This window comes from Salvelinus sp. IW2-2015, linkage group LG16 (assembly GCF_002910315.2).
Source record: "Salvelinus sp. IW2-2015 linkage group LG16, ASM291031v2, whole genome shotgun sequence".
Classification (NCBI taxonomy): Eukaryota; Metazoa; Chordata; class Actinopteri; order Salmoniformes; family Salmonidae; genus Salvelinus; species Salvelinus sp. IW2-2015.
Genome location: NC_036856.1, coordinates 12,357,388 through 12,381,920, shown reverse-complemented (window position 1 = coordinate 12,381,920; position 24,533 = coordinate 12,357,388). Strand labels below are relative to the sequence as shown.

At 42.3% G+C, this 24,533-nt stretch overlaps 1 protein-coding gene across 2 annotated transcripts; it reads left to right on the top strand.

The window, feature by feature from the left end:
- Positions 1–620: 620 nt before the first annotated feature.
- Positions 621–22,792, top strand: LOC111975698 (phospholipid hydroperoxide glutathione peroxidase-like). 2 transcript variants are annotated; one of them, XM_024004226.2, is made up of 7 exons: positions 623–750; positions 12,154–12,248; positions 12,660–12,804; positions 12,916–13,067; positions 13,337–13,361; positions 18,941–19,000; positions 22,483–22,792. In XM_024004226.2, exons 1-7 carry the CDS (start codon positions 730–732, stop codon positions 22,513–22,515), a joined length of 531 nt encoding a protein of 176 aa, XP_023859994.1. In that variant the 5' UTR covers positions 623–729; the 3' UTR covers positions 22,516–22,792. The 2 variants fall into 2 exon arrangements, with proteins under 2 accessions (XP_023859996.1, XP_023859994.1); XM_024004228.2 differs by lacking the exon at positions 18,941–19,000 and having other exon boundaries at positions 621–750.
- The last annotated feature ends 1,741 nt before the right edge of the window (positions 22,793–24,533 follow it).

Here is a 24,533-nt window from a genome sequence, read left to right as displayed (position 1 = left end):
ATGTTTGATACCGTTCCATTGATTCTATTCCAGCCATTACAATGAGCCTGTCCTATAGCCCCTACCACCAGCCTCCACTGGTCTGGATATCAATCAAGTGTAAACAGATCTGAATGGTCAAACCATTTAAATCATTATACCGGCCTCAACTCAACTGAGTGGTAGCAGCGTTAACTTAAGGCAGTAATTGTCATAAAATAAATTAATATTATTTTGAAATGATATCTGTCAAATAATTTGCATACAGCGAGACACCAGCTAATCTGATCACAATGCAGACACAGTGGACGGATAAGAGACATTCTTATACAATGTGTAGACGTGACAAACCTTGATCAGATAGTTATTGGAACATATTGCTCAGATCATGAAACTCACATGTTAGCATAAGGTGTAAACGAGGCTTATGGGCACTAACCAACTACAGTACTAAGTGGGATTGCGGTATCACTGTTCAATGAGAGAATGGCATTAAAAAAGGGAAGAAGGAACCAGAAAGTTAACCAAACCAGTTGACTAATGTCCATCTCATACCGAGACCTCCCCCCTCACTAAACAAAGAATGAAGGCTGGTTTAGTAATCAGGAAACGGTCACTGGTTAGGCAAATGTTTTAATAATAGTCCTGTAAGGCCATTGACGTAAACATTATCCACAACATTTGAATTTTGTTCAAGCCCTTTGCCTAGCTCAGTCCGAGCGGCCCACACTACAGTACACACTACAGTAGATGGCTCACTTCAGCAAAAAGGTATGTGGACATTTACTTTTTACAGTTAATTTACCTTGCTCATTAGATTAACACCTTCAACCCAATGGCACCCATGGTTTATATTTCTACTTGCTAGTTTTAAAACTTGCTTTGCACTCCACCAGTTGAGGTTCTCTATTAACTGTGTTCCCCTTTATATAAGCCTAACAACAATTGTGATGTGAAATGACACAATCAATGTGAACAACTTCCATTCGTGTATTGTTCCAACGATGTCTGTTTCAAGATTTATTGTACAAAATTACAAACCTGTACTAACAAAAAAAATCCCTCGCTTCATCCAAAGAAATGTGAGGCCAGCTGTAGAATAATCCATGAGTAAACAGCCGTATTGGCTCAGTGGTGGCTCACCTGCTCTTTACAAACAGTGCAGTGTAGCTAAAGGAACAAGAGTAGAATCAGAAGGAACTTTCTCAAATGTACTAAAATCCCCATACATCTGAATAAACAATGTATTGTAGTCATAAGAAATGATTAACAATACAGAGAAACTGATTAGGAAACAGCCCTAACAGTGCAATCAAGATATTCACACTCACATTGAAATCCTCACTGGACCAGCCTGTGGGTGATATATCACCCAGCAGTCTCACTGGGTCTGATGATCTTTACTACCTGTCACAGCAAAGAGTTAAGAGCCCAGGTAAAACACTTCACGTCATGACCGATAAAAATGTTAAAGACATGCTCCAGCGACTACTAAGGCTTTTTCTAACCTCCCGCTTTGGGCTGGATGTACCAATGGGTAGTTTATAGACATGCATAATATATGAGCAGAATTACTGTCTAACCCCAATTAGCCACAAAATCCCTAGTTTGAAAGAGTCTTTCTGGAAGCTGTGCTGCGCCAAGTATGACTAAGTATTCAAACCCCACACATGCAATTATCTGTAAGGTCCCTCAGTTGACCAGTGAATTTCAAACACAGACTCAACCACAAAGACCAGGGAGGTTATCCATTGCCTCGCAAAGAAGGGCACCTATTGGTAGATGGGTAAAAATGTAAAAAGCAGACAATGAATATCCCTTTGAGCATGTTAAGGTATTAATTAAACTATGGATGGTGTATCAATTCATCGTCACTACAAAGATACAGTCATCCTGCCTAACTCAGTTGCTGGAGAGGAAGGAAACCGCTCAGGGATTTCACAATGGTGACTTTGAAACAGTTACAGAGTTTAATGGCTGCGATAGGAGAATACTGAGGATGGATCAACAATATTGTAGATACTCCACAATACTAACCTAATTGACAGAGTGAAAAGGAAGCCTGCACAGAATAAAAATATTCCAAAACATGCATCCTGTTTGCAACAAGGCACTAAAGTAATACTGCAAAAAAGGTGGCAAAGCTATAAACCTTTTGACCTGAATACAAAGTGTTATGTTTGGGGCAAATACAAAACATTACTGAGTACCACTCTACATTCAAACATAATGGTGCCTGCATCATGTTATGGGTATGCTTGTAATCGTTAAGAACTGGAGATGGTTTCAGTATAAAAAAGAAACGGAATGGAGCTAAGTATAGGCAAAATCCTAGAGGAAAACCTGGTTCAATCTGCTTTCCATCAGACACTGGGAGACAAATTCACCTTCCAGCAAGACAATAGCATAAAACACAAGGCCAAATCTACACGAGTTGCTTACCAAGAAGACAGTGAATGTTCCTGAGTGGCCGAGAGCACAAGCTGTTCTGGATTACTGTGTAATAACGCTCTACGTAGCCGATGTGAGCGAGACCTTTAAACAGGTCAACATTCACAAATCCGTGGGGCCAGACGGATTACCAGGACGTGTACTCAAAGCATGCTCGGACCAACAGGCAAGTGTCTTCACTGACATTTTCAACCTCTCCCTGACCGAGTCTGTAATACCTACATGTTTCAAGCAGAGCACCATAGTCCCGGTGCCCAAGGAAGCGAAGGTAATCTGCCTAAATGATTACCGCCCCGTAGCACTCATGTCGGTAGCCATAAAGTGCTTCGAAAGGCTGGTCATGGCTCACATCAACAGCATCCTTCCGGACACCCTAGACCCACTCCAAATCGCATACCGCCCAAACAGATCCACAGATGACGCAATATCAATCGCAATCCACACTGCCCTTTTCCACCTGGACAAAAGGAACACCTATGTGAGAATGCTGTTCATTGACTACAGAGGTTAGTGCGTACAGCCCAGTACATCACTGGGGCCAAGCTTCCTGCCATCCAGGACCTATATAATAGGCGGTGTCAGAGGAAAGCCCATAAAATTGTCAGANCCTTTTGACCTGAATACAAAGTGTTATGTTTGGGGCAAATACAAAACATTACTGAGTACCACTCTACATTCAAACATAATGGTGCCTGCATCATGTTATGGGTATGCTTGTAATCGTTAAGAACTGGAGATGGTTTCAGTATAAAAAAGAAACGGAATGGAGCTAAGTATAGGCAAAATCCTAGAGGAAAACCTGGTTCAATCTGCTTTCCATCAGACACTGGGAGACAAATTCACCTTCCAGCAAGACAATAGCATAAAACACAAGGCCAAATCTACACGAGTTGCTTACCAAGAAGACAGTGAATGTTCCTGAGTGGCCGAGAGCACAAGCTGTTCTGGATTACTGTGTAATAACGCTCTACGTAGCCGATGTGAGCGAGACCTTTAAACAGGTCAACATTCACAAATCCGTGGGGCCAGACGGATTACCAGGACGTGTACTCAAAGCATGCTCGGACCAACAGGCAAGTGTCTTCACTGACATTTTCAACCTCTCCCTGACCGAGTCTGTAATACCTACATGTTTCAAGCAGAGCACCATAGTCCCGGTGCCCAAGGAAGCGAAGGTAATCTGCCTAAATGATTACCGCCCCGTAGCACTCATGTCGGTAGCCATAAAGTGCTTCGAAAGGCTGGTCATGGCTCACATCAACAGCATCCTTCCGGACACCCTAGACCCACTCCAAATCGCATACCGCCCAAACAGATCCACAGATGACGCAATATCAATCGCAATCCACACTGCCCTTTTCCACCTGGACAAAAGGAACACCTATGTGAGAATGCTGTTCATTGACTACAGAGGTTAGTGCGTACAGCCCAGTACATCACTGGGGCCAAGCTTCCTGCCATCCAGGACCTATATAATAGGCGGTGTCAGAGGAAAGCCCATAAAATTGTCAGAGACTCCAGTCACCCAAGTCATAGACTGTTTTCTCTGCTACCGCACGGCAAGCGGTACTGGAGCGCCAAGTCTCGGACCAAAAGGCTCCTTAACAGCTTCTACCCCCAAGCCATAAGACTGCTGAACAATTAATCAAATGGCCACCAGACTATTTCCATTGATCCCCCCCTTTCCCCCCCCATTTGTTTTGTACACTGCTGCTACTCGTTGTTTATTATCTATGCATAATGCCTTCACCCCTACCTACATGTACAAATTACCTCAACTAACCTGTACCCCCACACACTGACTTGGTATCGGTACCCCCTGTATATAGTCTCGTTATTGTTATTTTATTGTGTTACTTTTTATTATTTTTTACTTTAGTTTATTTGGTAAATATTTTCTTAACTCCTCTTGAACTGCACTGTTGGTTAAGGGCTTGTAAGTAAGCATTTCACGTTAAGGTCTATACTTGTTGTACTCGGCGCATGTGACAAATAAAGTTTGATATGATATTGATGATAGGAGTGGCAATATCGTCCGCTATTATCCTTAGTAATTTTCCATTCAAGTTGTCAGACCCCGGTGGCTTGTCATTGTTGATAAGCCAGCAATAATTTTCCTCTCTTCGACACTCACTTTACGGAATTCAAAATCACAATGCTTGTCTTTCATAATTTGGCTAGGGTGGCTGTTGTCCTTGATGGTCTTTTTGGCCTTCCTGTGACATCGGGTGCTGTAGGTTTCCTGGATGGCAGGTAGTTTGCCCCCGGTGATGCGTTGGGCAGACCGCACCACCCTCTGGAGAGCCCTGCGGTTGAGGGCGGTGAAGTTGCCGTACCAGGCGGTGATACAGCCCGACAGGATGCTCTCAATTGTGCATCTGTAAAAGTTTGTGAGGGTTTTAGGTGCCAAGCCAAATTTCTTCAACCTCCTGAGGTTGTTGAGCTTTCTTCACCACACTGTCTGTGTGGGTGGACCATTTCAGTTTGTCAGTGGTATACGCCGAGGAAGTTGAAACTTTCCACCTTCTTCACTGTGGTCCTGTCGATGTGGGTAGGGGGGTGCTCCCTCTGCTATTTCCTGAAGTCCACGATCAGATCCTTTGTTTTGTTTACGTTGGGTGAGAGGTTATTTTCCTGACACCACACTCCCAGGGGCCTCACCTCCTCCCTATAGGCTGTCTCGTCATTGGTAATCAGTTTTGAGAATGACACAAATATAAATTTTCATAAAGTCTGCTGCCTCAGTTTGTATGATGGCAATTTGCATATATTCCAGAATGTTATGAAGAGTGATCAGATGAATTGCAGTTAAATGCAAAGTCCCTCTTTGCCATGCAAATGAACTGAATCCCCCAAAAACATTTCCACTGCATTTCAGCCCTGCCACAAAAGGACCAGCTGACATGTCAGGGATTCTCTCGTTAACACAGGTGTGAGTGTTGACGAGGACAAGGCTGGAGATCACTCTGTCATGCGGATTGAGTTTGAATAACAGACTGGAAGCTTCAAAAGGAGGGTGGTGCTTGGATTCATTGTTCTTCCTCTGTCAATCATGGTTACCTGCAAGGAAGCATGTGCCGTCATCATTGCTTTGCACGAAAAGGGCTTCACAGGCAAGGATATTGCTGCCAGTAAGATTGCACCTAAATCAAGCATTTATCGGATCATCAAGAACTTCAAGGAAAGCGGTTCAATTGTTGTGAAGAAGTCTTCAGGGCGCCCAAGAAAGTCCAGCAAGCGCCAGGACCATCTCCTAAAGTTGATTCAGCTGCGGGATCGGGGAACCACCAGTACAGAGCTTGCTCAGGAATGGCAGCAGGCAGGTGTGAGTGCATCTGCACACACAGTGAGGTGAAGACTTTTGGAGGATGGCCTGGTGTCAAGAAGGGCAGCAAAGAAGCCACTTCTCTCCAGGAAAAACATTCAGGGGACAGACTGATATTTAGCAAAAGGTACAGGGATTGGACTGCTGAGGACTGGGGTAAAGTCATTTCTCTGATGAATCCCCTTTCCGATTGTTTGGGGCATCCGAAAAAAGCTTGTCCGGAGAAGACAAGGTGAGCGCTACCATCACCCTGTGTCATGCCAACAGTAAAGCATCCTGAGACCATTCATGTGTGGGGTTGCTTCTCAGCCAAGGGAGTGGGCTCACTCACAATTTTGCCTAAGAACACAGCCATGAATAAAGAATGGTACCAACACATCCTCCGAGAGCAACTTCTCCCAACCATCCACGAACAGTTTGTTGACGAACAATGCCTTTTCCAGCATGATGGAGCACCTTGCCATAAGGCAAAAGTGATAACTAAGTGGCTCGGGGAACAAAACATCGATATTTTGGGTCCATGGCCAGGAAACTCCCCAGACCTTAATCCCATTGAGAACTTGTGGTCAATCATCAAGAGGCAGGTGGACAAACAAAAACCCACACATTCTGGACAAACTCCAAGCATTGATTATGCAAGAATGGGCTGCCATCAGTCAGGATGTGGCCCAGAAGTTAATTGACAGCATGCCAGGGCGGATTGCAGAGGTCTTGAGAAAGAAGGGTCAACACTGCAAATATTGACTCTTTGCATCAACTTCATGTAATTGTCAATAAAAGCTTTTGACACTTATGAAATGCTTGTAATTATACTTCAGTATTCCATAGTAACATCTGACAAAAAATATCTAAAGACACTGAAGCAGCAAACTTTGTGGAAATTAATATTTGTGTCATTCCCAAAACTTTTGGCCACGACTGTACTGTTGTGTCGTCTGCAAACTTGATGATTGAGTTGGAGGCGTGTGTGGCCACGCAGTCATGGGTGAACAGGGAGTACAGGAGGAGGCTGAGCACGCAACCTTGTGGGGCCCCAGTATTGAGCATCAGCAAAGTGGAGGTGTTGTTTCCTACCTTCACCACCTGGGGGCGGCCCATCAGGAAGTCCAGGACCCAGTTGCACAAGGCGGGGTTCAGACCCAGGGCCTCGAGCTTAATGATGAGCTTGGAGGGTACTATGGTGTTGAATGCTGAGCTATAGTCAATGAACAGCATTCTTACATTGGTATTCCTCTTGTCCTGATGGAATAGCACAGTGTGCATTACGATGGCGATTGCATCGTCTGTGGATCTACTTGGGCGGTAAGAACATTTCAGTGGGTCTAGGGTGTCAGGTAAGGTAGAGGGGATATGATCTTTGATTAGTCTCTCAAAGCACTTCATGATGACAGAAGTGAGTGCTACGGGGAGATAGTAATTTAGTTCAGTTACCTTTGCTTACCTTTGCTTACCTTTGCTGTGGGTGGTGTGCGCGCCTCCTGAGTCAGACTAGAAGACCACTCCGAGTACCTCTCCTCCGCCGGCTGTGTTTTGGGTCAGAACAAAAAATCAGATTCGGGAAACTCGTATTGCTGGTTGTAATGCTGGTGAGTTACCGCTGCTCTGATATCCAAAAGTTATTTCCGGCTGTATGATATAACACCCAATAAATGATGGGCTAATAATGTAAGAAATAACATGAAAAAACAGAATACTGCAAAGTTTCCTAAGAGCTAGAAGCACGGCAGCCCTGTCTGTCGGCGCCATTTTCGGCACACTGCTTTGAGGTTGGCTCCATAGCGATTTCAACGCATGCCTCAGCGCTCCGGTATCAAACGCAACATCACTACTAGCAACCTCAGCAACTTTGGTCATTTGACTGCAGTTACACGTTTTGTATGATTCGACAACGCTATAGCCTACTCGGGGTGCGCTCTGTGTCGAGATAGCCTAGGTCTACTGCTGAAATGCGCTGAATCAATTGAGGAACATGATAACGCTCTGAATTTATGAAAGGCCTGTTTCGCAAATCACAATGTCATTGGTGATCAAAGTTACTCTATCATTACTAAATATCAGTTTCACTTGCTGCACTTGGTGCAGAGAATGTTTGTTTTTATTTTGGGAGAACCCTTGGTGCGATTTTTAAGGTATTTCTCGGGATAAATATGATTTATTCCCGGTATTGAAACTTGGTAGATTTTCWGGAAAATATGAACAAAGATTTTTATGACTAATCTGTGATATGAATCCCTAGACTACATAAAAATGGTGGATGCCCTCAATGGCACAGCCAATGGTAATACCCACTACAGGCCTCTATCATTATTTTTGTTCACAACCAACAAACCCTTATTTATGTAGCCATGTATTGCTAAATGTGGCAAATTAATCGTGCCTTGATATTTGGGACATTGGAAAGCTGTGGAGTCCTTCTTGTGATGGTATTGTATTTATTAATGATGTATAAAGGACTAATTAGTCATATTCAGAATTAATTTGATATTATAACATTTACCGTTAGCTATCTAATAAAAAACACATGTAGATTATTAGTTTACTGAATTCCAAGTGTGTCTAACTTTGTTGATTGTAGCTATTGTATTGTTGTTGCCTTTTCTTGTTTACGGGGGACTTTATTTCACCCCTGCTACATTAGATTAACTGGGGACACCGGATGTGTCATGAAACCATTACTTCCACTGCCCTTCTGGTTTGTACTGATAACCTGCTATCAGCAAAGTGGCCTAACCTACAGTGCATATTAGGACAATTTAGCAGTTTGTGTTTTAGTATGTCATTATACTCTGGATGATGCACTCATACTTTGATGTCTGTGAAAAAGCTATGGAAATACAGGGTGTTAAAGGATATTGTGTCTGTAAATTGGAAAAAATATGGACAAGTATCATCTGGCTGGTTTTTAGTTGAGATATTTATTTGGTATCGGGGTATACAGAGGGTAGGCTATATGGCAGGGTTCCCCAACTGGCGGCCCATTGGGGATTTTTATTTGGTCCCCCAAGTTTTCTAGAAATCTGTTCCAAAGTATTCCCACGCATAATAGAAATAGAAATATATATATACACTGAGTGTACAAAACATTAGTAACACTTTCCTAATATTGAATTGCACCCCCTTTTGCGCTCAGAACAGCCTCAATTCGTCGGAGCATGGACTCTACAAGGTCTCGAAAGTGTTCCACAGGGATGCTGGCCCATATTGACTCCAATGCTTCCCATAGTTGTGTCAAGTTGGCTGGATGTCCTTTGGATGGTGGACCATTCTTGATACACACGGGAAACTATTGAGTGTGGAAAAACCCAGCAGCGTTGCAGTTCTTGACACACTCAAACCGGTGCGCCTTGCACCTGTTACCATACCCCGCTCAATGTCACTTAAATATTTTGTCTTGCCCATTCACCCTCTGAATGGCACACATACACAATCCATGTCTCAAMGCTTAAAAATCCTTRTTTAACTTGTCTCCTCCCCTTCATCTACACTGATTTGAAGTGGATTTAACAGGTGAAATCAATAAGGGATCATAGCTTTGACCTGCCATCTATGTCATGTAAATATGCGTTCCTAATGTTTTGTACACTCGGTGTATATGACCGTATACAAATGTAAGCAAGTTTTGAAATAATTGTTTTAGTCAAATATTGTATCTGTTTGTGCTTCTTGCTGTCAATTTGCGGTCTACAAATGATTTGTAATTATGTTCCAGCCGAATCTAGTTGACGATCCCTGCTGTATGGTGTCAGAACCTTCCTTTATATCCATCTTATCAGTGAGTAGGCCATATGATTTACCTTGTTTGTTAGATGACATCAGTGACTGGTAAAGTTGAAACATTGTGAAGGGTTCATATTTTCCTCTGGCTTCACCTTATCAGAATGGTGAAATTACCTCTACTGAATCAATTCTGTTGCCTACCACTGTCAGGCATGTTATATAAGGCATTGCCTGACACCACCACCCTCATATGAAAAGACTGATTCTCACTTGAACAAAAATATAATTGCAACAATTTCAAAGATTTTACTGAGTTACAATTAATATAAGTAAATCAGTTAATTGAAATAAATTCATTAGGCCCTAATCTATGGATTTCACATGACTGGCCCACCCACTTGGCAGCCAGCCCACCCACTGGTGAGCCAGGCCCAGCCAATCAGAATGAGTCCACCCCCCAGACAATTCCACAGGTGAAGAAGCTGAATGTGAAGGTCCTGAGCTGACGTGGTTACACTTGGTCTGCGGTTGTGAGGCCGGATGGACGTACTGCCAATTTCTCTAAAACGATGTTGGAGGCAGCTTATAGTAGAGAAATTAACATTCAATTATCTGTCAACAGCTCTGGTGGACATTCCTGCAGTCAGCATGCCAATTGTATGCCAATTGCACACTCCCTTAACTGTGGCATTGTGTTGTGTGACAACTGCACATTTTAAAGTGGCCTTTTATTGTCCCCAGCACAAGGTGCACCTGTTTAATGATCATGCTGTTTAATCAGTTTCTTGCTATGCCGCACCTATCAGGTGGATGGATTATCTTGGCAAAGGAGAAATGCTCACTAACATGGATGTTAACAAATTTGTGCACATTCTGAGAGAAATAATATTTTGGTGCAGATGGAAAATTTTAAGGATTTTTTATTTCAGCTCATGAAACATGTTACCAACACTTTACACGTTGCATTTATTTTAGTTCAGTGTAGTTTGGTGAAACAGTGGGGGTTTGTAGCATAAGAATACTAAACTTATCATGACTCAGGGTGAGACCCAGATGCAGACAAGTGAGGCAGATGGTTCAAGTCTCAGAGATTTATTGAGTACACAGGGGCAGGCAAAAGGCAGGTCGATGACAGGGATGGGTTTGTAATCCTGGTAAATAGTTGGCAGATGTAGACGGCGGGCAGGGTCAGGACAGGCAAAAGGTTGTAACCGGGGAGACGAGAACAAAAACCAGGAAAAAACGCTGTCAAGACTTGACGGGACAAGACGAACTGGCAACAGACAAACAGAAAACGCAGGTATAAATACACAGGGGATAATGGGGGCAATGGGAGACACCTGGTGGGTGGTGGAGACAAGCACAAGACAGGTGAAACAGATCAGGGTGTGACAATACTCAGCATAGACTTTTGCTCCGTCCATTTTTTAATGTTAATGTTGATGTGAAATGTTACTGATCATTGAGTCAGAGAGGAGTAGGAGCACTACTTTGAGTGTTCAGTTCTTTTTCGACCGATATAACCTTCTGTGTTAAGCAAGGTCAGTTCCCAAAGATTGAGTAAGATGTGTTTACCTTTGTTCTGTGCAAGTTACGCTTTAACATCTCACTTCTAGGAAAATAACACTTTTTTTTATGAGCACCACTGACTGTAGGTGTTCTCATCCTTTGCCTGTCAGTGGTCAGCATAAAAGCATCCTATGAGAGAAGAATGTTGTATCTTCCTCTACTAGGGTCCGCTGTCCTTTTCTCTGTCATGCTCTCAACCTTGGTAAGATTACTGAGGAATAGTGAATCAAAACAGCACCTTGATTAAAATGTTTTGGAGATATTGACTCTGGAAGGTTTTCTGCTGTTGAATCTGTCTGTCTCTGGACGTATGCCAAGTGCATAGTGTTTATTGCTGGAGGGGAGAATACACCCTTGTAGTCAGTAACATTATATGAATTGCTGCTTTTCTGTCATTCAAACACCTTTTCCAAATATGTTATTACATGGATTTCTATAAGGACACAAGGCGAGACCCAAATGCAGACACAGGAAGCAAATGGTTGAGCTCCGATATTTATTCATCCAAGGGGTAGGCAAAAGGTCTGTCGGGGACAGGCGAGAGTTCATAAACCGAGTCAGAGTCCAAAACAGTACCAGACGAAGGGCAGTCTCGAGGTCAGGCCAGACAGGGGTTCAGTAACCAGATCCAAGTCCAAACAGTACAAGGGGATAGGCAGGCTTGAAGACAGAACAGTCAGAGTGGTCAGGCAGGTGGGTTCGGCAAGGGTCGAAACCAGGAGGACTAGAACCAAAAGAGACTGGGAAAAAATAGGAGCAAGGAAAAACGCTGGTTGACTTGGCAAACAAGACGAACTGGCACAGAGAGACATGAAACACAGGGATATATACACCGGGGAAAATAAGGACAGGTGAAACAGATCAGGGTGTGACAAATTTCGGTGTAGAATGGATGAGCGCAAAAGCATTTTATTTGAATTTTGACTATCACTTTGAGAGAGATAGTGAGGTTCGCTGACATTCTGTCTCAGGCTTAGTTTTTCTTTACAGTGAGCGTGAGAGAGCGCACGTATGTGCCTGCACGCACATCAGACAGGTATTCATAAGCTAGCACCAAACAGGACACACATTCATATTGACTCACTCTCTTCTTTTATTATCTTCCTTCCCAGTCTGCTCCGACAGAGGACTGGCAGACGGCCTCGTCTATTTATGACTTCTCTGCAAAGGATATTGATGGCAACGAGGTATCCCTCGAGAAATACAGGTGAGAGGGTGGAAGAAGTTACTCAGGATTCCAAAATACTATATAATAGAGCTGTGACGATACCAGTTTTGCGATATTATTTTTCATGGCAAAAATTAAAACAACTCTTTGGTCCTTTAAAAACCTGCTGTATGTTAAATCTTGTGTGCTATAGCTTTGAAAATAAATGTGACTCAGGATGAGAACATAATGATGTTTGTTTCCAACATTAGGACTGTTTTCCTAAAGAAGTGTTTCCTTGCCACTATACTAACGAGCATCGCGATACTGGTTTAGTTCCCGGCCCTACTAAATAACCACAATCATGTTATATATCATTCACCATACCCCTTCCAAAAGCCCCGAACCTGTTATCTCCTGTGTTTTAATGTGTGTGTTATCTCCTGTGTTTTAATGTGTGTGTTTGTGTAGGGGTGACGTTGTTATCATCGTCAATGTTGCCTCTAGATGAGGTAAAACCCCAGTAAACTACTCTCAGTTTGCGGAGATGCACGCGAAGTACGCTGAGAAAGGTTTACGCATCCTGGCCTTCCCCTCCAACCAGTTCGGGAGACAGGTAGCTACATCTCATTTTTATTTATATAAAGTCTCAAGTCTACACCTAAAGCATTTTTACAACATTATTATTATTATGTTATTACAATGGTATATTTTGTGTTAATTGTAGGAACCTGGCACTGAATCACAGATCAAGAATTTTGCCAAGTCCTACAATGCTCATTTCCCAATGTTCAGTAAGATCAATGTGAACGGGCCCAACGCCCACCCCGTGTGGAAGTGGCTGAAGGAGCAGCCCAAGGGGAGAAGCTTCCTGGGAAAGTAAGTGGAGACGTTCTGGAGAGGTGTGTTACTAATGGAGTGGTTAGACTCATCACATATGATTATTTTTTGGACCATACATAGAAAATATGTTAAGATTTAAAACACATGATATCTAATTATTTACAACTGCTTACTACTTCTCAGATAAGTATAATGGCTTATATGCAGTATATAAGTAGATGTTCTAAATGTAACGTATATGAGTTTGGTTATTGTCACTGTGTTAATGATTGCTTCATCTAATGATCTTGTTTTTTTCTCATCAGTGGCATCAAGTGGAATTTCACTAAGGTATATATTTATTTCTTATTAGTCATCAGAACAATCCCATCAGAACAAGTTGACACAGCTGAGTTGGAGTAACCCAGAGTTTTGTGCCAAGATTATATCCCTCGTGAAAGAAAAGGTTGCTTAGTGCCATGCCCATCGAGTTCAACGTTATAGCCTATGTCAGGGTTCTTTAACCTTTTCTTGCCCAGGGACCCCCTCCCAGGAAAACCCAGAGACCCCAATCATACGTTGACAGAGCATTTATTTTTCGCATGTCTTATCATCAAGTGAATGATAACGGCAAGGAAAAGTAATCAATATTTTAAAATTAATAGATTTGGTAGATATTTTTTTATTATTTGGACCTCCCCACATTATAATTGGAAGAGGAAGTGTAAACTCTAACATACCTTTCTAGCTAATAGGCTAACTCCAAACATATAGTGCATTCGGAAAATATTCAGACTTTTTCCACATTTTGGTACTTTACAGCCTTATTGCAAAAATTTCAGAAAACCTGTTTAAGCTTTGTCATTATGGGGTATTATGTGTAGGTTGAGGGGGGGGGGGATTATTTAATCAATCTTAGAATAAGGCTGTAATGTAACAAAATGTGGAAAAAGTGAAGGGTTCTGAATACTTTCTGAATACACTGTATTTTCACTAAGAGCAGCTGTTTAACTGGTTGAAAAAAAGGTTAGCCATGTGTTGGCAAAAATGAATGTCCAAGTCAAGAAAGCTTACCAGCAGCCAGCGGCACTTGCCACACTGGTAGCCTATTCACGGGGGCTTTTTCAAAGCCTATGTCAGGTACTCCAGTGAGAGTAATTGGCTCCAATGAGTGTAATTTGCTCAATATTATGAGTAAAGAAATAAAGTTGACATCATTAGAAAGAAATGATCATATTCTCTACTGTAGGTATGTAATTAAAAATGTGTTTATTCTGTTGATAGCGATATTAATAAATAAAATAAATAAATAAAAATGCAAATTTCTCGGACCCCCTACTGTACCTCCTCGGATCCCTGCTTGAATACCCCTGGCCTATGTCCATTTTTGTTTACAAAAAAACGAATTAGGTAGTCGTATTATCGTGGTCTTTCTGGGCCTAGAGTAATACAAATACAAACTTAAAGCTAGAATCCTTAATTGCTACATCCATTTTTTACTTTAAATGAACGCGATATGTACAGTACCATAAAAATAAAGAGCGTCACACACTCCATATATAAACTCCCAGTAATTTATTGGTTAAATCACCAACGTTTCGGCATCACCTGAAGAAGGCACAGTGATGCCAAAACGTTGGTGATTTATCCAATAAATTACTGGGAGTGTCACGTTCCTGACCTTATTTGCCTTTGTTTAGCTGTGTTTAGTTGGTCAGGACGTGAGCTGGGTGGGCAGTCTATGTTGTTTGTTTCTATGTTTAGTTTCATTGTTAATTAGCCTTATATGGTTCTCAATCAGGGGCAGGTGTTTGACGTTTCCTCTGATTGAGAACCATATTAAGGTAGGCTGTTCACACCGTTTGTTTGTGGGTGATTGTCTTCCGTGTCTGTGTATGTACCACACGGGACTGTTTCGTTTGTTTAGTCTGTTCCTGTTCGTGCGTTCTTCGTGTTATGTAAGTTCTCATGTCCAGGTCTGTTGACGTCATTTATTGTTTTGTAGTTTGTTCAAGTGTATTTTCGTCTTCGTTATTATTATTAAAATCATTATGTCTTCATACCTCGCTGCGTTTTGGTCCGATCCATGCTCCTCCTCAGACGAGGAGGAGAACGAACGATACAGGGAGTTTATATATGGAGTGTGCGACTCTCTTTATTTTTATAGTTTATAGTTTATTCACCGTTAGTCAGCACCTCCACACAAAATAATTTTTCTGGGTGTGCGCCAGCTCATGATTTTTATATGTACACTACCAGGGAAAGTTTGGGCACACCTAATCAATCAAGGGTTTTTCTTTATATTTTGTATAAAATAGTGAAGACATCAAAACTATGAAATAACACATATGGAATCATGTAGTAACCAAAAAAAAGTGTTAAACAAATCTAAATATATTTTATATTTGAGATTCTTCAAAGTAGCCACCCTTTGCCTTGATGAGAGCTTTGCACACACATGTCAAGCTGAGCCTAACTGTTATAGGCCTATTTCTATTTTGCCCTGTTTATCAAAAGTGTTGGAAAAACTTGTCAATAATTAACCGACTGGCATTCTTGACATCTGTAGTATTCTCTCTGGTATGCAATCTGGTTTCCGCTCAGGTTATGGATGTGTCACTGCAACCTTAAAGGTCCTCAATGATGTCACCATTGCCCTTGATTCTTAAACAATGTTGTGCTGCTATTTTTATTGACTTGGCCAAAGCTTTTGATACGGTAGACCATTCCATTCTTGTGGGRCGSCTAAAGAGTATTGGTGTCTCTGAGGGGTCTTTGGCCTGGTTTGCTAACTACCTCTCTCAAAGAGTGTAGTGTATGAAGTCAGAAAATCTGCTGTCTCAGCCACTGCCTGTCACCAAGGGAGTACCCCAAGGCTCAATCCTAGGCCCCACGCACTTCTCAATTTACATCAACAACATAGCTCAGGCAGTAGGAAGCTTTCTCATCCATTTATATGCAGATGATACAGTCTTATACTCAGCTGGCCACTCCCCGGAGTAACTTTTAGTGTCCAACAAGCTTTCTCTGCCCGTAACCATGTTCTGAACACTTCCAAAACAAAGGTCATGTGGTTTGGCAAGAAGAATGCCCCTCTACCCACATGTGTGATTACTACCTCTGAGGGTTTAGAGCTTGAGGTAGTCACCTCYCACAAGTGCTTGGAAGTATGGCTAGACGGTACACTGTCAGCACATCTCAGCACATATCAAAGCTGCAGGCTAAAGTTAAATCTAGACTTAGTTTCCTCTATTGTAATCACTTCTATTTCACCCCAGCTAACAAACTAACCCTAATTCAGATGACCATCCTAACCATGCTAGATTACGGAGACATAATTTATAGATCGGCGGGTAAGGGTGCTCTCGAGCGGCTAGATGTTCTTTACCATTCGGCKATCAGATTTGCCACCAATGCTCCTTATAGGACACATCACTGCACTCTATACTCCTCTGCAAACTGGTCATCTCTGTWTACCCGTCGCAAGACCCACTGGTTGATGCTTATTTTTAAAACCCTCTTAGGCCTCACTCCCCCCTATCTGAGCTATCTACTGCAGCCCTCATTCTCCACATACTGCACCCATTCTGCCAGTCACATTCTGTTAAAGGTCCCCAAAGCACACGCATCCCTGGGTCGCTCCTCTTTTCAGTTTTCTGCAGCTAGCGACTGGAACGAGCTGCAACAAACACTCAAACTGGACAGTTTTATCTCAATCTCTTCATTCGAAGACTCAGTCATGGACACTTACTGACAGTTGTGGCTGCTTTGCGTGATGTATTGTTGTCTCTATCTTCTTTCCCTTTGTGCTGTTGTCTGTGCCCAATAATGTTTGTACCATGTTTTGTGGTGCTACCATGTTGTGTTGCTACCATGTTGTTGTCATGTTGTTTTGCTGCCATGCCTTGTTGTCATGTGTTGCTGTCTTGCTATGTTATGTAGTGTTGTCTCTCGTCGTGTTTTGTCCTATATTTTGTCCTATATTTATATATATTTTTAATCCCAGCCCCTTTTGGAATTTTTAATCCCAGCCCCAGGAGGCTTTTTGCCTTATGGTAGGCCGTCATTGTAAATAAGAATTTGTTCTTAATAACTGACTTACCTAGTTAAATAAAGGATAAATACAAATTGAAATTCTCTCAACCAGCTTCATGAAGTAGTCACCTGGAATGCATTTCAATTAACAGGTGTGCCTTGTTAAAAGTTCATTTGTGGAATTTCTTTCGTTCTTAACTGATTGGCTCAAACGCATTGTGTTGTGACAAGGTACTGTAGGGGTGGTACACAGAAGATAGCCCTATCCATATTATGGCAAGAACAGCTCAAATAAGCAAACAGAAACGACAGTTACTTTAAGACATAAAGTGCAGTCAATCCGGAAAATTTCAAGAACTTTTCAAGTTTCTTCAAGTGCAGTTGCAAAAACCATCAAGCGCAATGATGAAACTGGCTCTCATGAGGACCGCCACAGGAAAGGAAGACCCAGAGTTACCTCTGCTGCAGAGGATAAGTTCATTAGAGTTAACTGCACCTCAGATTACAGCCCAAGTAAATGCTTCACAGAATTAATGTAACAGACACATCTCAACCTCAGCTGTTCAGAGGAGACTGTGTGAATCAGGCCTTCATGGTCGAATTGCTGCAAAGAAACCACTACTAAATGACACCAATAAGAAGAGACTTGCTTGGGTCAAGAAACACGAGCAATGAACATTAGACCGGTGGAAATCTGTCCCTTGGTCTGATGAGTCCAAATTTGAGATTTTTGGTTCCAACCGCCGTATCTCTGTGAGACACAGTGTAGGTGAACAAATGATCTCTGCATGTGTGGTTCCCACCGTGAAACATGGAGGAGGTGTGATGGTGTGGGGGTGCTTTGCTGGTGACACTGTCTGTGATTTATTTAGAATTCAAGGCACACTTAACCAGCATGGCTACCACAGCATTCTGCAGCGATACGCCATCCCATCTGGTTTGCACTTAGTAGGACTATCATTTGTTTTTCAACAGGACAATGACCCAAAACACACATCCAGGCTGTGTAAAGGCTATTTGACCAAGAAGGAGAGTGATGGTGCTGTATCAGATGACCTGGCCACTACAATCACCCAACCTCAACCCAATTGAGATGGTGTGGGATGAGTTGGACCTCAGAGTGACGGAAAAGCAGCCAACAAGGGCTCAGCATATGTGGGAACTCCTTCAAGACTGCTGGAAAAGCATTCCAGGTGAAGCTGGTTGAGAGAATGCCAAGAGTGTGCAAAGCTGTCATCAAGGCAAAGGGTTGAAGAATCTCAAATATAAAATATCTTTTGATTTGTTTAACACTTGGTTACTATACGATTCCATATGTGTTATTTCATAGTTTTGATGTCTTCACTATTATTCTACAAAGAAGAAAATAGTAAAAATAAAGAAAAACCCTTGAATGAGTAGGTGAGTCCAGACTTTTGACTGGTACTGTATATACCCATTGATTCTTGAAAAATATAACTTATAAATGCCTCATTAGCATAGTTCAACTGTCAAACCCCAAAATAGAAGCTTGTGTACGCCTTTGTTTGTAAACAATGTAAATGTAAACAAACAATGTATAGCCTCAAAACATGATTAAAACTATACATGTTGATATCATGGATGGTCCATCTTTGTATCCATAGCACTGTCTATGAATTTGAGTGGTTACATTTTTCCAGGCCCATCCCCTTACTTTTAAACCAAAACAGTGGCAGGGTGSACACTTTGTCATTGTTTAAATGAAGGATTGTAGCTTTAATTATATGTCTATTTTAGGATTTATGAATTGTTGGGTTAACAAATTGAAAACAAGACCTTTTGATTATTACCAGATTTTGCAGCTAGAAATGGGATGTTAAATGCAGAATTAGTTTAAATGTCCATCCCTTAGTTCCTTTTCTCTGGCTTTATAGTTCCTTATCAACAGAGAGGGCCAGGTTATGAAGAGATATGGACCGTTGGGGGATCCCAGCGTAAGTCAATTACTTTTACTCTCACACATTGACTCTAATTACAGCACAGGCCTATGATGGACTAACTGACACAACCATGTGAGACAGCAGTACTCAGCCATAACCTCAGGTTCGGCCTGGAATCACCCTCCCTAACATTATACCTTGTTACTTTGCATCTGAAAAGTATGCATTATTGACCATTTCATGTGCTCACAACACCATAAAATTGTTGGTAGTGATGAAATTGTGATGATGAGCGGGGTGTTGGCATCGGGATCAGGCAGCGATCCTCTATCAAGCACGCAGACAATGTGAATATTGGGCAGACATCGTATCTCATAATGTCCCTACAGCAAGCTGCTACTGTCATGGCTCTTACCTGAACCAGTATATGTGCGTTAGAGACCTCTCTAACACCGAGGAATCTGCGATTAAAACTCCCATTCACCAGCTCTGCAAGCGTTACAGTACATGCTGATTACACCGGGCACGCACGTGCATCCGCATGTTGATTTTGTCCATCCACATCAGACGTGATCAGGATACGCAGGTTAAAATATCAAAACGAACTCTGAACTACATTCATTTGTGGGACATGTTCAAACACAAGAAACATTCATGGACATTTAGCTCGCTAGCTTGCTGTTTTTTATTTATTTTATTTTTTTATATTTTTTTGCTAGCTTGCTGTTGCTAGCTAATTTGTCCTGGGATATAAACATTGTGTTGTTATTTTACAGGAAAGGTCTTTTTTTCTGGATCTTTGTAGAATTCTGACCCATTTTGAGTCACAAAATCGTGTGTTCTCTACTCGACAATTCATCCAAAGATAAAAGGGGAAACCTAGTTAGTTTCTTGTAATCGCTCCTCCTTCAGTCTTCTTCTGTGGACTTTATATGGCAGTTGGCAACCAACTTTAAGGTGCATTACCACCAACAACTGGACTGGAGTGTGGACCTCAGTTGAGCATTCAATCACCCACGTGGGTACATCCTCCTAAAAACGAATGAGGAGATGGGAGAGGCGGGACTTGCAGCACATCACACGTCAAAAATAGAACTAAGTTCTATATTAACGCTGGGCTACGAGGATGCTTGCGAGCAGTTTGAGTGAAATTATTAAATGACGTATGTGTAAAGTATTTTGCAATGCGGGCGGTGTGGTCAGCAAGTTATAAAATGAAAATACGTTAGTTGATCACCAAATATGGAGTTTCGCTGAGCAACAATCTTCATCTACCCCCTGTTACAGCCAGTATGTACTTCCAAAAAAGGTCTAAATAAAAAGCAACCGAAAAAGTGCCTATTCGGCACCTCTAATCTCTCATTACATCCACGCACAGGTCGGAAGTCTAGCCTACAACAGCTCGATACATTGGAGGTGTCGAAGAGGGATTTTTTAAGTTGCTTGTAAAAACAATTTTATAACTTTTTTGGAAGTAAGTACCAGCAGTTACGGGAGTAAATGAAAATCGTTGTTCAGCGAAACGCCATATTTGGTGATCAACTAACCTATTTTGACATGACGCTTGCAGACACCGCAAACTATTACGGACTACAAAGCGAAACCCAGCCGTGAGCTGCCCAGTGATCCGAGCCTACCAGATGGGCTAAATGCCTTTTATGCTCACTTCGAGGCAAGCAACACTGAAGCATGCATGAGAGCACCAGCTGTTACGGACGACTGTGATCACACTCTCTGTAGACCTCGAAACAGGTTAACATTCACAAGGCCGCGGGGCCGCGGGGCCAGACGGATAGCCAGGACATGTACTCAGAGCATGTYCGGACCAACTGGCAAGTGTCTTCACTGACATTTTCAACCTCTCCCTGACCGAGTCTGTAATACCTACATGTTTTAAGCAGACCACCATAGTCCCTGTGCCCAAGAACACTAAGGTAACCTGTCTAAATGACTACCGCCCCGTAGCACTCACGTCGGTGCTTTGAAAGGCTGGTCATGGCTCACATCAACACCATAATCCCGGAAACCCTAGACCTACTCCAATTCGCATACCGCCCAAACAGATCCACAGATGACGCAATCTCAATCGCACTCCACACTGCCCTTTTCCACCTGGACAAAAGGAACACCTATGTGAGAATGCTGTTCATTGACTACAGCTCAGCGTTCAACACCATTGTACCCTCAAAGCTCATCACTAAGCTAAGGATCCTGGGACTAAACACCTCCCTCTGCAACTGGATCCTGGACTTCCTGACGGGCCACCCCCAGGTGGTAAGGGTAGGCAACAACACATCTGCCACGCTGATCCTCAACACGGGGGCCCCTCAGGGGTGCGTGCTTAGTCCCCTCCTGTACTCCCTGATCACACACGACTGCATGGCCAAGCACGACTCCAACAGCATCATTAAGTTTGCTGACGACACAACGGTGGTAGGTCTGATCACCAACAACAATGAGACAGCCTATAGGGAGGTCGTTAGAAACCTGGCCGTGTGGTGCCAGGACAACAACCTCTCCCTAAACGTAAGAAAGACAAAGGAGATGATCGTGGACTACAGGAAAAGGAGGGCCGAACACGCCCCCATTCACATCAACAGGGCTGTAGTGGAGCGGTGTCCTTGGTGTCCACACACACCAAGAAAGTCGTGAAGAGGGCACAACAACGCTTTTTCCCCCTCAGCATGGGTCCCCAGATCCTCAAAAAGTTCACCAGCTGCACAATCGAGAGCATCCTGACTGGTTGCATCACCACCTGGTATGGCAACTGCTCGGCATCTGACCGTAAGGCGCTACAAAGGGTAGTGCGTATAGCCCAGTACATCACTGGAGCCAAGCTTCTTGCCATCCAGGACCTATATACTAGGCGGTGTCAGAGGAAGACCCAAAAAATTGTCAGACTCCAGTCACCCAAGTCATAAACTGTTCTCTCTGCTACCGCAAGGCAATGGAGCGCAAAGTCTAGGTCCAAAAGGCTCCTTAACAGCTTCTATAACTAGGCATAAGACTGCTGAACAATGAATCAAATGGCCACCTGGACTATTTGCATTGACACCCCTTTGTTTTTACACTGCTGCTACTCGCTGTTTATTATCTATGCATAGTTACTTTACGCCAACCTACATGTACAAATTACCTCGACTAACCTGTACTTCCACACATTGACTTGGTACCGGTACTCCCTGAATATAACCTCATTATTGTTATTTTATTTTGTTACTTTTTTTAAACAATTTTTTGTTTTTTCATTGTTTATACTCTATTTTCTTAACTGCATTGTTGGTTAAGGGCTTGTAAGTAAGCTTTTCATGGTAAGGTTGTATTCTGTTGTATTCGGCGCATGTGACAAATACAATTTGATTTGAATGGGAGTTTGAATCTGAGCTTTCTTTGTGTTAGAGATGTCATACGCACAGATAGGCATACTGGTTCAGCTCTTACCTAACAAATGAAATGTAATTATATTAAATCCATATAAGGAGAGAAACTAAAAGGCATGGATGCAATTCATCACAACTATTTATTCTCCATTTCAGGCGGTGGAGAAGGATCTTCCCAGGTACCTGTAATTCTTCCATCACTGACTGTCTAATGCACTGATACTGCATCTATCCCTCCCTCTCCGGTGAGCCAATGCCTGGGAGTGGGTCCATTCCCCAGACCAATGACAGTCTGTCCACAAACCAGCCTGACTGGTAGGACAGACCTGATGAAAACGGCGTGCAACCAATCCCCTGGGAGGACCCGCTATAGGCATAGCCAGCCAGCACCGGAGAAGAATCCTGACCCCCTGAAAATATGATCTTAGTGTCATATTCCATAATAAACGTAACGCTTTTGTGCTAATTCTGTTGTCCAGTGTGTTTATGGGGAATATTATCTTTCAACGTAAAAAACAAGTGTAAACGTGCTTCAGCCCAGCTATAACAAAAAAGGAATCAGGTGCTTGACTGACTGAGGCACTTAAATTCCCCAAAACATAATACTCAATTTACTCATACACTTGTTTTTAATAGCCCATGTCTAGTTGCTATCATTTTTACATGATTGATTGACATGGCGCGTGGGACACTCCCTTGAGAGGCTATGGTGCCTCTTACCTTTTCCTACACAAGGCTCTGATGAAGGTGTTAATGCCGAAACGTAAGCCGTTAATAAATCATTCATATTTATGCATAAGAGTGCTAATTTATTTTCCGGAGTAGTCATCAGTTGAAGTGTCTTGGGGTAAGGAATTTCAATGTATTTTTGTTTTTGTGTTGAATTCCCACTACACAAGTAGAACAGTACTAAAACCATGGTCACTGTTAGTAATGTGTTTTGCTATGCTGATGTTTTGCCATGAGTTGATGTGGACAAGGTTGTTCCATGTGATGCAACAAGAAGTAATTCAAGTTACTAATTACCTAAAAAGCAATACATGTATTTTGATTCATCACCTGAGAGCATTCCTTCATATGATAGTGGATCAGATCGTAGTGTCTGAAATTTAATTTGTGAATCTTTTCTGCTGAAATACATGTTACACTGCCATCTACTGGATTTGAGAGCAAAAAATGTTATGGTACAACCATAGTCACTTGCCTGTCGTCCCTTTGCTCTGTTGAGAGAGACTGTTGGACACTGAGTTTATATTTTCAAATGAACACACATGATGAATCTGCATGTGATACATCATCTAACCCTAATCAGATTGAAACAAATTAGATGGACTATGGATGGGTCAAGTTAGTTGTTAGAAATGCAGTTCAAATTGTCATTCACAACAGCTAGTCTTTCAGTTGGGCTCCCAAGTGGTGAAGTGGTCCAAGGCACTGCATCTCCCAGGTACCTGTAATTCTTCCATCACTGACTGTCTAATGCACTGATACTGCATCTATCCCTCCCTCTCCGGTGAGCCAATGCCTGGGAGTGGGTCCATTCCCCAGACCAATGACAGTCTGTCCCGCAAACCAGCCTGACTGGTAGGACAGACCTGATGATACAATTCCAGGCTGTATCACAACCGGATTAGGGCGGTGCACAATTGGCCCAGTGTTGTTAGGGTTCGGCTGGGGTAGGCCGTCATTGTAAATAAGAATTTATTCTTAACTGACTTGCTTAGTTAAATAAAAGTTAATAAAAAAAGTGTGAATATGTTAAGAAGAGCCCTTTGTGGATCAAAATAAACTTGAAGACCTGATAAACTATAAAACAAGGAGTTGCACACTCCATATGTGTAACCTCACAGTAATTTATTGGGTAAAAAAACACCAACGTTTTGGCATCACTGTGCCGTCTTCAGGGTAATGTCATGAATGCTTGAACCAGGTTATGTAGTAGGCAAACAGTGCAACCAATGATAATAGTGAGGCGTGTGTCGTAATTGCTAGGTTGATAAGAATGAATTGAGCGAAACTGTTAAGACAATAGCCCACAGCAGGATTTCCCAAACTGGGGTACGCGCAATGCCGTCGGGGGTACACCAAATAAAAATGTGATTCACATTTTCAAACAGTCCATTTAGATTTTCCAACAGGGTTATACATTTGGGTGAGGTTTTTCTGTCGCCTGAGTAGCCTCGTTTCACTGCCAAAAATAAAATTAA